Source organism: Pseudorca crassidens, chromosome 3 (genome assembly GCF_039906515.1).
Source record: "Pseudorca crassidens isolate mPseCra1 chromosome 3, mPseCra1.hap1, whole genome shotgun sequence".
Taxonomy (NCBI): domain Eukaryota; kingdom Metazoa; phylum Chordata; class Mammalia; order Artiodactyla; family Delphinidae; genus Pseudorca; species Pseudorca crassidens.
Window position 1 is genome coordinate 100,511,258 of NC_090298.1, and position 15,810 is coordinate 100,527,067.

The following is a 15,810-nucleotide window of genomic DNA, read 5'->3' on the forward strand; positions in this document are numbered from 1 at the left end:
TAAAAGGTTTTAATTTCTACGTCTTTCTAACAATGTTTTTGGAAACTTTAAATAAGAGTATATAAAAAAACTTTTAGATGCTTTACTTTATTTATGAAATAGAGTGCCTTTTATTACCTTGCTTTTATTTAACTAATTTCTTCTGCTGAGGAATTTTCTCCCTATTCTACAGCTGCCTATTGAAGTCCCACCCTTCTTTCAAAATAGAACTCAAAACCCACCTCCTCTAGGAAGCCTTCTAATCAAATTGCTCTCACTTCCCTGTAATATTCTTTCTCTGGCACTTAATATATTGAGTTGGCCTTGGTGTTAGAATTATTAAAGTTATTACTCTGTAAGTCTATGGTGAACGTGGACAAGGACAATGTCTTAATCATTTTTCAAAATCTCCTACTGAACCTAGCACCATGCTTTGCAAAACAGATGGTCAAAAATGTTGATTTAAGTGAATCAAAGCCAATCACTTTATTGAAAATGAATCCGAATTGGGCTTTAATAATGTTTTCTGAACTTAGCTTTAAAATATTATCGGCTTTGTTGCATAATCTTGAGCCTATCTTGGGATAATTGGAAAATAATTTAAAAAAATAAATCATATATATGTTAAGATTTATAGTTTATAAAGTGCCTTAGCTCATTAATTGCTGAAAAATCAATAAATAATTAGGTGAATGGGAAAGAATAGTGGTCATAAATTATTAATGTAATTTACACATTCATATCATAGAGTTGTTGTAAAACTGCCACCAGTGATTTTATGTCAAGATACTTGGATTGCCCTCTTATTACCTCTGTGACCTCAGGCATATTTGTTATTCGTAAGACATGCATCCTTCATATGTACCATGCCTATCTCCCAAAGTTACTGTCAAGATCAAATTAGACAATGGAAAATAATAGCAGATTAAATTATTGAGAGGTAAATATTCAAGAACTCTACATTGTGTTTTCATTTTACCATTCCCATTTTTATAAAAAAAAAGAAGTCTTGTCACAGAGAGTTAATATAATTTGCCCAAGGGCACATAGTTATTAAAAGATAGAATTAGAATTTGATATCCATCTGATTCCAGAGCCAAAGCTCTAGGCCAAAATGCTAAATTGCTAAGTGTCGGCTCCATCCCTTCAGATTTTATAAAACTTGACTATGTAATATTAACTAGCTATTTCAAAATTTTTAAGATCTAAAATTCCTACAGTAGAAACTTTTCTTTAAATTTCCTAGAGATATAAAGTAACAAATCTAACCAAAACACTCCATAAACATTGACATGAAATTTAGGCAAAAAATAATCTGTTAGAAGATTGATTTAGGAAACATATTAGCCTAGTAAGTTGCCAACTACTTGTCTCCTATACAGTAACTAGTTACACCCTTCGGTGCGTTATATATATAAAACTTTGAATCTTACATAAATCGATTAGTAGCTCAATTAGAGGGTTTATTATTGTTTAGGAATTCACTGCAAGTCAAAAATTGAAACCTGAGAAGTTAATCTTAGACATTAAAAATATCAAGTCTGTACACTGATGTGTATAAAATTGATGACTAATAAGAACCTGCTGTATAAAAAAATAAAAAGATAAAATTCAAAAAAAAAAACTAATACTAAACTTTCTTTGGGTTATTTGTATGGAAATATGTTAATATAAATGTTTCAGACATTACATGAAATTCCTAAAAATCTTATATGTTCTGGTGTAATAAGTCATAATTCTAGTTATTACTTTAAAATGTATATCTCAGAAATAACTAAATTTCCTTGTCAATTGCATTATTATGAACTTTCATCAAATCTTTAACCGTGGTCATTTTCAAGTCTTTTGTCATTTACAGAGAGTTCTGGGTGTACTGATGCTTTTGCAAAAATGTTCCTATAAAAGGGCTTCATTTTCAAGGAATTCATGGAAAAGACTCTGACAAGTACTGGTTTCTGGTTTCTGACTATACTGCTGAACTGAATGAATAAGCATTTTCAGAACTCTAATGGAAAACTGATGAATTCATAAAAGCGCTAACAAAAGATCAAGATAAAAAAAAATTAATTACATGGGACTGAGTGAACTGATGAAGATGATTATAATTTTTGTGACTTTCTGTTTGAATAAAAAATATATATATAAAGTCTGATAGATCCATCTATTTTCCTTCTAATTCAAAAATGCTATCGTAAGCCATTCATTCAGATTGATTTCTTTAAGATGCCAAGTTTCAACTGTAATGTGAAATGTGGAGAAGACTGCCATCCAGGGGATAGAGGATTGAAAATGCAGAGCCAATGTATGGACACCAAGTAGGGAAAGGGGTGGGGTGGGGGGTGGGGGGCAGGCGGGGAGTGATGAATTGGGAGATTGGGACTGACATATATACAATAATATGTATAAAATGGATAACTAATAAGAAACTGCTGTATAAAAATATAAAATTCAAAAAAGTATATATATAATTAAAAAAAAAATGCAGAGCCAGAATAACGGAGAAACTTAATGCAGTGGTTGTAAGCTGGGATTGAAACAGTTGTGTTGGAATCTGTTGTGAGGTGAATTACTAATAATAGCTCAAGTACTAAAGATTGTAAATGATATGCTGAAAAAATGACAGGTTTGCCAATAATAATTTCTCTTTACCACTTATTCAAGTAAGAGAAAGGTGTAACATTTGTGTTTTTAAACCCCATAGCTTTTTTTTAAAAAGAAAAAAACATTTTATTGTGGTATAATTGACATACAAAAAGCTGTAAATAATTAATATTTTCAACTTGATGACTTTGGAGATAAGCATACACCATGAAACCATCACCACAATCTGTGCCATTAGCATATCCATCACCTCCAAAAGTTTCTTCCTGCCCCCTCTATCATTATTTGTGTGATGATAAAAACACTTAAATGCTTTTAAGATTTGTCCTCTCAGCAAAATTTTAAGTATACAATAAAGTATGGTTAACTGAGAACTATGCTGTACAGTAAATCCACAGCACTTACTTATTTTGTATAACTAAAACTTTGTGCCTTTTGACTAATAACTTTCCCATTTTCCCCTCCCTCGGGCCTCTGACAACCACCATTCTATTCTTTGCTTCTATGAGTTTGACAGCTTTTGATTCCTGATATAAGTGGTATCATGTAGTATTTGTCTGTCTGTGTCTGGCTTATTTCACTTAACATAATGTCCTTCAGGTTCATTCATGTAGTTACAAATGGCAGAATTTCCTTCTTTTTAAAAGTTGAATAACAATCTATTGTTTGTGTATAACACATTTTCTTTATCCAGTCATCCACAGATGAACATTTAGATTGCTTCCATGTCTTGGATACTGTGAATGCTGCTGCAGTGGGCTCAGTTACCAGGTGATCCTACCATTCTATATTCCCACAAATGATGCTTGAGAGTTCCAGTTGTTCCACATCCTCACTAGCACTTGTTATGATCACTTTTTAACTCTTCTATTAGGTGTGTAACTGTATCATATTGTGGTTTTAACTTGCTTTTCCCTGATGATGTTGAACATACTTTCATGTGCTTATTTGCTATCTACATATCTTTTTTTTAATATACCATTTTAGCCATTTTAAACTATTTATTTATATTTGGCTGCATTGGGTCTTCATTGCTGCATGCAGGCTATCTCTAGTTGCGGTGAGCAGGGGCTACACTTTGTTGTGGTACACGGGCTTCTCATTGCAGTGGCTCCTCTTGTTGTGGAGCACAGGCTCTAGGTGTGCGGGCTTCAGTAGTTGTGGCATGCAGGCTCCGTAGTTGTGGCTCACAGGCTCTAGAGTGCAGGCTCAGTAGTTGTGGTGCACGGACTTAGTTGCTCCGCAGTATGTGGGATCTTCCTGGACCAGAGCTCGAACCCTTGTCCCCTGCATTGGCAGGCAGATTCTTAACCATTGCACCACCAGGGAAGTCCCACATATCTTTTTAAGTGTATTTTCTGTCTGGATCTTTTGGCCACTTATTTTATTGGGTTCTTTTTATCCTTATTGAGTTTGGAGAGTTCTTTACATATTCTAGATAAAAGTCCTTTATAAAATATGTTAGTTGCAAAATTTTCTTCTACATGTAGAGCTTATCTTTTTACTATCTTAACAGTGCATTTTGAAGAGAAGTTTTAATGTTGATTCAGTCCAGTTTATCAGTGCATTTTTATATGGATTCTGCATTTGTTCTGATATCCAAGAAATCTTTGCCTAACCCTAGGTCACAACGTCTTTGTCCTATCTTTTATTCTAGAAGTTTTACAGTTTTGTGCTTTACATTTAGGTGTATAATACATTTTAGGCTTTTTGTTTTGTATTTGGTGTGAGATGTGGGTCAAAGTTAATTTTTTATATGAGTATCCAATTGTTTCAGCACAATTTTTGAAAAGGCTACCTTTCCTCCACTGACTTATCTTTACAACTTTGTTGAAAATCAGTTGTCCATATATGCATGGGTCTATTCCTCAATTCTATTCTGAATGCTAAACATCCATGAGTTTAGTTGTAATCTAGAAATGTATGATTATAATTTTTGAAAGTGCAAAATGATAGAAATGTCAGTCATCAGGCATGTTAGATAAGGAGAATATTACTTTTGAGGTAATTTCCTTTTTTCAAAGAACGTGGGTGTTATAGACTGAATTGTGTCTCCATATATTGAAACTCTAATCCCCAATATAATGAGGTTTGGAGATAAAGTCTTTAGGGAGTCAATTAAGGTGAAACAAGGTCGTAAGGGTGGAGCCCTAATACAATAGGATTGGCATCCTTATAAGAAGAGGGAAAGACATCAGAGAAGGCTCTTCCGGCTATGCACATTGGAAAGGCCATGTGAGGACACAGCAAGAAGGCTGTTTCTGCAAGCCAGGAAGAGAACTCTCAGGAGAAACAACCATGATAGCACCTCGATCTTGGACTTCTGGCCTCCAGAACTGTATGAAAATAAATTTCCGTTGTTTAAGCCACCCATTCTGTGGTATTTTGTTGTAGCCTGAGTAGACAAGTACAGTGGGATTTGAGAAAGTCTTAAGAAGTTTGAATTTGGAAAACTTGAGTCCCTATTGTATATGCTTGCGAATCCTTACTTCCACTAAATGTAACACTGCAATAAAGAGGAAAAACATCTTATACCAGTTGCTTTTAATGATAGTAGTTTTGTTGTTTCATATCTCTGACAGCATTTAAATGATCCAGGACCAGCCCTTCAGGAATAAAAGGGGCAGGTGTTGCTTTCTAGAGAAACTTGTAGCCTGATGAACACAAATGCATTATTATTCCTAGAGGACATGTGTATAGCTTAATGAAAGCAGATTAGTTAGTAGAATCACCCCTGTAAAGAATCAAAATGATTTTTGAGGTTGTAACATCAAAAGACAGAGATGGATTGATATTTAAGTGATATATCAGGTACAATGAAAAACTACGAGTCACTTTAAAAATGAATATCTAAAGTTGCTGAGAGCTTATCATGTAAAAGAGTAGACAGTACATAAGAAATTTCAAATTAAAGCAGAATATTGTAAATAATATAAGAATGAACTGCTGATGAGAAAAATTAACTTCTGTTAGGGGCTATGAAGACCATTCTTAAAAAAGGATGTATAGAATGTGAACCTGTCTTGAAAAGTAGCACTTGAGAAAGCCGATCTGGCAAAGGGAGCATCATAAGCAAAGGAGAGAGCTTCTGCTAAGAAAAGGTAGAAAACAAATGCTGAGCCTGAAGAGACTGTGCTGGCTAGAGAAATGAGATGTTGGAGAACAAGAGGAGTGGTGAAGAGAAAACATTACAGAGTCTTTAAGAGCTATAGACAAACTTCATATTAATACATTTTTTGAAGCATTATGGAATCATACTAACACCTTTCTCCTAAATTAGAAGACACATTTTCCATAAAGCTCTACATTTATCTTTAAAACAATCTTTCCTGAGTATTTATGTATGAAGTGCCTACTAGCCACCTGGGGTGAAAAACCCCTGCACTCCAGGAGATCAGTTTTAATGAGGAGAAGTAGCTGAATAAGGAGACAATTAAAATTCAGCGTATGATTTATGAATGCAAAAACTACCTTTATGCAACGCTAGTCAAACAAGAAGTCACGCATTAATCCAATTCTGCCCAAATCACACACTGAAGAATACCAATCCAAACACAAGACTGAGTTATTGTAAATTGAGTACAGAATCAGGAGTCAAGAGCATTGGCCCTGCACAGGACTGTCTTCCTGGACAGAAGCTCAGAAGTGGGCCTGGCTTAAATTTACTTTCCACACAGTCTTGAAATACTTAATAAGTTTATCTGTGAATTTGAGTTTTGTAAGTGAAATCCAGTGGGACAATGAAACATATGTCAACGGCTTAGTCTCAGGTCAAGTGTGGTCTTACCTGCTACATACTTCCATTTGGGTTCTCTGGCTTCCTACTTCCCTGTCTCTGCCCAGCAACTACTGCCATCTTGGTCCAGTACAGGCACTCCTCCCTGAGTCCTCAAGCATGGGTCCCAGGCACCTGTGAAGATGTGCACTAGCCCCATGGCATCCCTGTGCTTGAGGGAGCATCACACTAAATACCAAATAGAAAGCACATGACAGGTCAAAAGACACCACGGAAGAAAAGAAGAAACTTTTTCCTACTTTTTGAATGGGGGGGGTCCTGCATTTTCATTTTGCACTGGGCCCCTTAGATTATGTAACCAGCCCTGGAATCCTGTAGCAGTGGTCGGCTCCAGCTGCGCAACTCTTGACAAGACACTTGGCCCCTCGAAAGTTAGTTTCCAAACCTGTAAAATAAGAATAATATTTCCTATCTCATTGGATTTGACTATTTTGGAGATAATTCACGCAAAGTGTTTGTCCCAGCACTTGACCCATTTTAAAGCTCTATACTACCAGGTGTTAACTATTAATATGTTATTTAACTCGACTCAGTCCCTCATGTGTCCTCTACACGCAGCCTAATACTTCAAAACAGCCAATCTCACAGGCAGCATGAAATGTGCATCCTGGTTCTGTTTTATAAGCTCATTAGACCTTCTTACAGTGTGCAGAAAAATATGTCCATGCTTGAGCTATAAAGTGAGGCTGGTAAAAAAGCTGAATCTAACAGATGTGTTTGTTAGAAGCGCAAAAATCTTCACAAACGCTAGATAAAAATTCGGAGCAAAATTGGTCGCTCAAGTGATCATTTCATAAAGGCTTTCACTCCCATTGAGACACGAAAAACAAGGTCCTTACACAGCTGGACCCACTCTGCGAACGAATATAAGAAAATTAGCATCTTGAAAAACTTCTAAACAAGGTAACGGCTTCTGGAGCGCCCTCTTTGCCACCGGCCCCCTACCTAGTTTCCATAGGAACGCGCAAATCAGACGGGGAGCACCCCACGCAGGAAGTTGTTATTCGTCACTTCCGTCCTTCACCTCAGAGTCGGTGTACCTTTTACTCGCGCTTCGGCTGAAGCAGTCGGCGGATGAATTTTGGGCCAACGAGGCCGCCGTTGGAGGGGCGCGGCAACGCACCAGCGTTCCGGCCGATGCAGTTCACGTGCGGGCAGCCGGGGAACTTCTTAGAGCTACCATGGACCAGCCGGGGACTTTGAACCTCAATAACGAGGTGAGCACCGGGGTCTAGAAACGTGTGGGACTGACCTTTAGGGCCCTCAGAACAGCTTTGCTGCGTCATTTTGAGGGGCCTGGGCGAGGCGGGAGTCAGGTGAGTTTTCCGGAACTCAGAGACTGACAACCGTAACTCCCCACCCCCACCCTCCTACCCCCTGGTTTCTAGGTGAAGTGTCTCTGGCCTTCAGTCCTCATGAGTTTTTATTTGTGGTACTTTGGGAAGATCATTTAATCTCTTTATTCAGTGTCCATCTGTAAAACGAAGCTCATGATAGTACCTTTCCCAACAAGGCTGGAGTGAGAATTAAATTAACTGGAGTACGTAGTGTTTGCACAGTGCCTGACAGTAAACTCTCAGTATATATTTCCTGCCTTTTGTTGACTGCAGAAAATGAAAGGGAGAGATTGAGAGCTGTAGCTTTTCCTAAGAAATTGTTCATCTTGAATGAGACCGTATCATTTATAAGGATGTACGCTCGCTCAGTACCTCATTTCTTCTTTCCGCTACTGTCCTATTTCTGTGCTTCCATTTACAGCAAAACTTTAATACTTGCTGTCCACAAGTTTTCATCTCTCCTTTTAAATCCAGTCTCATCAGACGTTTGCCCTCATCATCTCCACCATTACATGTCACCAGGTTACATTTCTGTCATTTTCTCCTTTCTGGTTTCTGCTTGTATTCAAGGAAGTCATAGTCATCAAAGACTTAAAGTAAGCTGGAAAAGCGGGAATCAAATGAGGACCTCACAACTACAGCAAAGGAAATTATTCGCCATTTTTATTCAGTGGATATATGAGTTTGCTGTGAGCAAGCCACTGTTCATATTACACAGTTCTGTAAGCAACCTGTTCTGAGGTAGGAAAGGTTAAGCACCGTTCATCAATGATACAGGATAATGCTCACAGAAAAAAGTTACATAGTGCAGAAAAGTTTCCAAAGAGGGCAAGATGAAATGAGTATACTTGTTCTTGGTCTTTAAGGGTCCTACACAGGATTGCATTCAGGAATTCAGTGATGGAGAAAGAAGGTGTTCTAACCAGAGGGACCAGTATAAGTGAGGAAAGAATGGGAGTGGGAATCCCCTTGGATTGTATAGTAGTAGATAACTCTCTACTGATGAGAACTTGTGGGATAAAATAGGAAATAAAGCTGAAATGTATTATTGCCTTATTACCAGGTTAGTAAGTCTGGGTTTCGCTTGACAGTGGAGAACAGGGTATACCGAAGAGGAGAACTCTTGAAGGTGTTTATATTGATAAACATATGTTAAGCTTGTGCTAGTTACAGAAAGCATTTGGTGGTTTATTTTTCCATTAGATTCCCTAGGAGGTATAAAAGATCTTAATCGGAGTGATGTCCTTGGAAATTCACTGGAAATACTAGTGAACTTCCTGTTCAATTTCGAAATTACTGTGAAAGGAGTGGTGACAGTCATTTACCCCACTCTTCACTTAAGGCTCTTTCTTTTTCCACTAGTTTCCAGGCCTCTTCAAAACAGTTAAAATTTGGCCTTTAGGAAGTCTTCACTAATTCACCGCAGTCTGGGCTAGGTGTCTATGCAACCAGGATGCTTTCTACTCTGAAAACACTTGTTTACCTGTTTCTCTTTTTTGGTGTGTATGTCTGTCACCTGCAACATATGTGGTCTGTAACTGTTCGCTGGATGATTGAATGAACTTATCCAATTAGGAAGTTTGTACATCCCACACTGAAGTAAACCTTACATGTTCTAATATGAAGGTAGAAAAAAAAGGATAGAAGAAAGTGGAGATGGTGGAAGAAAAGTGTTATAATTTAAAATTAATGGGAGAAACACTACTAAGGGAAAAACAGTTGTTTACATAAAAATTGAAAAACAAAGGGGGAAAAACGGGACAACCAATTAGAAAAAAAATCCAGCAGTATGACAGATAAATGGCTAATGTATTACTGTAAAATAGCTCATGGAACTTAAGAAAAGTCATCTCATAGAAAATTGGTAAAAGAAATGAATTAAAACTTCTTCGTGGAAGAAATATATATGAAAAAGAGTTTAAATTCACTGTTATCTTTCTATCTTTCCATTACTTTTCCATCATCACCCCATCTTAGTCCAAGTTATATCTCCCAGCAGAACTACTATCCTAGCCTCCCAGCTACTTTGACTTGTTTTCTCATCTCATCTCTCTAGTATAGCTGGAGTGCTCTCTTCAAAACAAATCTAATCATGTGTTTCCTTGCTTAGAACTGATTTGGTGGCTTCCTGTTGCTTTTGGTCAAGACCAATCTACACAAAGCCAGTCTCCACTGTTATACCACTACCCTCACCGCCCTCAGGCTGTGTACTTCAGCCACACTGGCTTTCCTCCACTATCTAGCATAGCCTTCTCCAGATCTTTTGCACTTGCTGTTCCTTTTACCCACAGCTCCTTTTCCTCTCAGTACATTTTATACTTCTACTTAGTCACTTTCTCAGGGAAATGCTTCTTGACTTTCATTTACTCCTTTTGTAAGCTTTTGTAGCACTATTTACTTCTTTTTAGCATGTGTAAGAATTGCTTAATGTGTGGGGCATGTGAATGTGAGAGAGATTTCTTATGCCCTCAACCTGACTAAATTTTCGCTCACCATCATATCCTCAGTGCCTGTCTGTTAAATGAGAAACTTGAGGCATCATTTTTATGATCCTTAATAACTTAAATTAGGTCTCCTTAACTGAGATTCAGGAATGAATTTCAGGGATCGTATAACTGCCTGAAATTATGTGTAATTTGTTGTATTTAGCCTGTCTCTGGGGGAGGGCGAAATATTTCATAGGTTTTATCACATTTGCAAAAATTTGTAAATCTCTGGTATTATCTTTGGAATATTGGTACTCATATCTGTGATTAATTTGATTGGAATCCTTTTTCCATAATTTTTAATTATAGTCTTTTCTTTTAAAAAGTTATGTGGCCAGCTAATTTACAGTATATTTAATTTCCCAAAATGTCTTTTGTGAAGATAAAAGCCAGCTTGCAGACACAACTATTATATTATGCTAACTTTCAATGTCTTCAGCTCTAATTCTGTTTTTTTAAATAATTTTCCAGGGCTAAAGGCTGACATTTATAACACACTTCCTGGCTCTAGGTTCTTAAAATACATGTATTCTTCTGAAATAATGTAAAATTCTACCTTTACTTTTTTTTAAAAATAAAGTATTACTTTTTACTTTATCTTATGATTATTTATTGCATATTTTATCTTCACAAGCACTCATGTGGACTCTGAAGAGAGAATATTTAATTGATTTATTATAGCAGCTTCCCTAATGTTTAACATAGTACCTTGTGTATAATAAGTACCATATACTTGCTGGGCAGGAAAAGTATGGCTAACTCAACTTGAATCACCTAATGTTAAGATGAGGGGGAGAAATCTGCTAAATGAAGACTTTTTTCTCCCTTTCCATTAGAACCAGAGAAGGGATGCACAATTGAAAACAACAGTAAGCATTTAATGAGTAAAGAATTTGGAAAACTAGAGTTGGGTTTCCTTCAGTCATTTGTTTCTTTAGGCAGCAGTGATATATAAAATCAGAATTAGGAGGTGAAACATTCTAATCTGGTACTCTAATTCCACAGTAGGGCCAAAGGCTTCTGTATGAAACTGACATTATTTTATTCTTGATAGCAAATTATTAAGAAGCTCATTAGAAAATTGCTTTCCATGTCCTGCAAGATAGTAAAGGTAGAAACTAAAATGCCAGAGAACAAAATGATTTGCCTTTACGTATTTGTAAAAGATAAGAATTGTGTTTGTACGTGCTTCTGAAGTTGCAAAGCTCCAGTTTCATAATTAAATATGTGATACTTTTTAATAATTCTTTACTGAAGTAGTAAACTAGGGTTCATCCTTCAGAAGAGAACCATTTTCTGTTTGGTTGTTAAACAATTCTGGGAAGTTTTGCTAGGTGGCAGCATATGCTCAAGTTGTAGATAATCACCAAGCACTCTAGAATTTTAAAATTGTTGCTCGTCAGAAATAAAAAGTATAATTCAGTAGTAAATTATCATCCAAATGGCCAAATTAGAAGTCCTCTGTATAAACCTGTAATTAATATTGTTAACTATGAAATAGTTCAAACATATGGAAAATGATAAAACAAATGTCCTTATAATCTGTTTTCTGTATTTAGCAAGTGTCAATATTTTGCCATATTGTAATGCTTAATTCCACCCAGCTTCTTTTACACCTTAGAAGTATTACTCATTCAGTGTGTTTTCTCATAGGTATTTTTTATAATTTTCATATTCATACCCAGTGTATAGTATTGTGTTGTATATTTTTACACTTTGCATGTGTGGTATCATACTGGATAAATGCAGTATCATATGTATAATTCAAAAAGTTATTTTTTTCACCCAACAGTGTTTATCCATAATACATGCAGATTTCCTGCATTGATCTAAAATGGTACATTGCTTATGCTTTATTTATATGCAATATTTTATCTCTTATGCAACATTTTGTAAAAATGCTGCATTGAATAGTCTTGTGCATAGCCTTTTGCTATAGCTGGAGGTATGTCTTCTGGACAGATTTCTAGAAGTAGAATTTTTGTTAGGTGTTGCCAGAGTTTCCTCCAGAAGGAGTATACCAATTTGCATTCCTACCAGCAATGTATGAGAGTGCCTGTTTCCTCACGGTCTCACAAACAGAATGTGTTGTCATATTGTTTTGTATTTGCCAGTCTGACAGGTGGGTAATGAATAAGCAGAAGTTTTAATATATTCTAAGAAACAGAGATACACTCAGATTTTTCTTAGCACTGCAGGCTTCTCTAGAGCAACTAGCTCTTAGAATAATTGTTTTCTAATAACCATGGGTTTTTGTTATAAGTTAATTCATATGTGTAGCAAAGTTAGTACATTACCAAAAGAGGTTGGCTAATTGGCTAGCAGATAGCCAACTACGACTCATTTCAAGGTAACATTTACGTTTACTTTTGTCTGTGAACCAAAGTTTGCTCTCAGCTTTGTAGATCAGAAACTTGCTATTGTTGTCACCCCAAAAGTATTCTCAAAAAAGTATTCTCTCAAAAGCAAATTCATATCAACCATAAACTTTTAAGAGACCATATACATAACAAAACTAGTTTATTGAGAAATATATCTAATGTGGCTACTAATGCTCACATTGTAAGACACATTCTTTTCCTGTCTACTGATCCACAGGAGCTACTTGAAGTACAGAGCCACAAAAAGGGTTTCAGGTGCATGATTCAGTGTTGGGCTGTGATACATCTGCCCCCATAATTGAGTTATTCCAGTACAAATTGGAGTTCCCAGGTCTTTGAGCTGGGGAACCTTTCTTTGGAATCTTCTTGATTCAGACACTGCCAGCTTTTGCTCTTTGTGGTTCCCTTTCCTGTGTTTTAAGTTGACTCTTGCCCATATGTTCACATGTTCTTTTCCCAGTCAGGTATATTAGCTTTTTATTTATTTATGGTTGTATTTTTGTACTGTCTACCTAAGAGTTGATCCAGGTTGCATTACTGTGTTCAGATTTCGCCAGGTTAACTGAGGGCATCTCTATGCCTAGGTTTTAGGCGACACCTCATTTTCAGTGCATGTATTTTGTGTGGGTGTGGATGTGTGTGTCTTACCTCTTTTTCTTGTCCTCTTATAGATTATTAAATGCATTCTTTTGCAGCTTGGAAGCACTCAGCTTGGGCTTATCAGTCTTGCTAATGATGACCTACAGAGTTTTGTCCTTCTATTTTTGACTTCAAACTCTTCCCTTCCACTTCTTTTTCATTTTGTCTCTTCTCTTTCAGCACATTTCATTATTCTGCCTGTTTTGTCCTTGCTTACTTTATTTCTCTTTCCTTCTTTTCCTCCTGAACAATATTATACTCTTTTCACATTTCTAACAATGACAGTTCTATTTGCTTTTGGTTGAAGAATTCACCAAAGCATGTTGCCCTTAAGCAGTACATTGGCCTTCTGGCAATACTGAGTGTTTTAGGCCTATTTGTTGACATCTGGGTTATCTGTCAACCAGCTTCATAATTCCTGGGTAACAAATGAATTGGCAACCTTTTAAATCCTAACTAAAAGGCTACTGGTAGCTGTTTGTCAGTTTTACAAAAATAAATTTAAATGCTTGGAGAAAGCTAGGTGTTTGGGGCAGGCAGTGTGAGGAAAATAAAAGTAATAGTTTCATTTTTACATGAAGTGAATATACTTATTTTTTTAGTATATTAAGCTTAACAAATACTGGAAAAGTTAATAAGCTAGAAAAGCATTTTTTGGCATTGGCATGAAACTAAATACATGAAGCATTCCCTTTGCTTTTCAGAATTCCCTTATGCAGTAATGACAAACATAGTACTTCTTAAATTGGAATTTTAAAATTGGAGTCTAGCTTTCCCAAGATTGAAATGTAACTGAGGACCAGTTCTGCCCACTGCAATTTATTAATCAAGTTTGGTTAAGAGCAGTTAGCAAATAGTATATAATCATGTCATGCACCTACAGGTTACAGCAATTAGAAATATTTGTTACTATATTTTAATGCATAATTTATTACTTGCTATTTATTTTATGAATGACTTAACTTTCAAAAAATGTATCATAACCCCCTATTATGCCGCTTATGAAATGTAGCAATTCATTTTTCCACTTAAACCTTGTCTAAATGGCTTTTGTTTATGCAAGTATGATTTTTTTCCTAAGTAGATCTAACTTTGAAACAAATTTCAAAGAGGTTAACATATCTAGTGGAAATCTGATTACTCTACATTCTGTTATTATATTACTCTTTTGAAACAGTGAATGAACAAGTGAGTATTGCTCCCTTTCTGGTCATTTGCTTAACAAATATTTATTGAACACACTTATTGTATGCCATCTACTATGCTGGGTGTTAAGATGCAATGTTGAATAAAACCAGATATTTGACCTTCGTGGAGTTTATAACCTAGTGGGAGAAAGACACATTAAGCATAATCAGATTAAAAGTAAAATATTAAACTTAAAATAAGTGTCATGATAATTCTAGAAGCACTTTTTGACCCCTGAGGGAGGCCAGGAGACACTTTATTGAGAAATGACAGTTGGGCCAAAATCAGAAAGATAAGATGTTAAGCTAACATGGAGAGAAAGCAGTCCTATCAGAGAAAACAGCAGGTGTAAAGATTTGGTGGTAGTTATAAGCATGGTGAGGATGGAGTAAAAGATGGCCCATGTGGCCATTCTAAGAGCAATTGGATCTAAGTGTTAAAAAATGTATTCTGATTGAGTTGTGGGTAACTGATTGGAGAAGGGCAGGAATGGATATTGAGAAAACAGTTGCCAGTAACTCAGCCAAGAGAGCCAAGAAGTCAAGATAGAAGAAAAATGGTACAATTTGAGAGGTAATTAGGAAATAAAATTATCAGGACTTGATAATAGATTCATTGTGAGGGATTTAGAAAAGAAAGCTACCTATAATGAGCCTAGGTTTATAACTGAAAGGATTGTTCTATTCCCTTAAATATGAAACACCAAAAAAGGGATCCAGTTGGGAGTGAAGAACGTGGGTTCAGGTGTGAGTTGGAGGTGATTTTTTAAGCATACTTGAAATGTCAAGTAGGTAGTTACACATTTAGGTCTGGAGCTAAAGTGGAGATCTCATGTAAAGGTAGGAATTTTCAAGTCATCTTTGTTTAGGTGGCAAATTAAAACTGTATACACACATAAGATCACTTAGGGCTAAAAAGTATATCTTGAAAAGAAGAGCTGGCCTAATCAGTTCAAGACTGATTAGAGGTGGATGTGCCTTCATAGAAGACCAAAGTGAAGTAGCTAGAGAAAAAGCAGGAAAACCAGGATAGTATTCTGTTATGGAAACCAAAAGGAGAGTATTTCAAGAAGGAGAAAGTGTTCAGCAGTATCAAATGCTGCTGAGACTTCAAGCAAAATGAAGTCTGAAAAATTCTTGTTGGATTCAGGGACTTGTAGACATCATTGGTGACTTCTAGAAATCATTTTGACAGCTTTCAGTAGACTGATGGGAATTTTTATGTGGCATGCAGATAAGGAGATGGTGAGTTTGAACATCTCCAAAAGCTTGACTCTGGGGCAGTTGAGAGAGGGTGCTTCTAGTGAACTTTGTACTGAGATGTTTTGTTTGTCTTTTCTTTAATGAAAATGACTCAAACATGATTAAAGATTAGTGGAAAACATCCATTTAAGAGATTGACAA

General features: G+C 36.1%; 1 protein-coding gene and 1 long non-coding RNA gene across 3 annotated transcripts in view; one reads left to right on the top strand and one right to left on the bottom strand.

Moving 5' to 3' along the window:
* Window positions 1-3,404: 3,404 nt before the first annotated feature.
* LOC137221600 (uncharacterized) lies at window positions 3,405-7,454 on the bottom strand. Its single transcript, XR_010942073.1, has 4 exons — window positions 7,322-7,454; window positions 6,616-6,761; window positions 6,368-6,490; window positions 3,405-3,867 (listed from the first exon to the last, which is right to left on the bottom strand). It is a non-coding gene; the product is annotated as an uncharacterized lncRNA (long non-coding RNA).
* SRFBP1 (serum response factor binding protein 1) overlaps window positions 7,392-15,810 on the top strand; it is an 81,704-nt gene continuing 73,285 nt past the window's right edge. For both annotated transcript variants that reach the window (XM_067731528.1, XM_067731529.1), the window contains exon 1: window positions 7,392-7,593. In XM_067731528.1, the coding sequence (XP_067587629.1) occupies window positions 7,558-7,593 (36 nt within the window). In that variant the 5' untranslated portion in view covers window positions 7,392-7,557. The remainder of the gene's footprint in view (window positions 7,594-15,810) is intronic.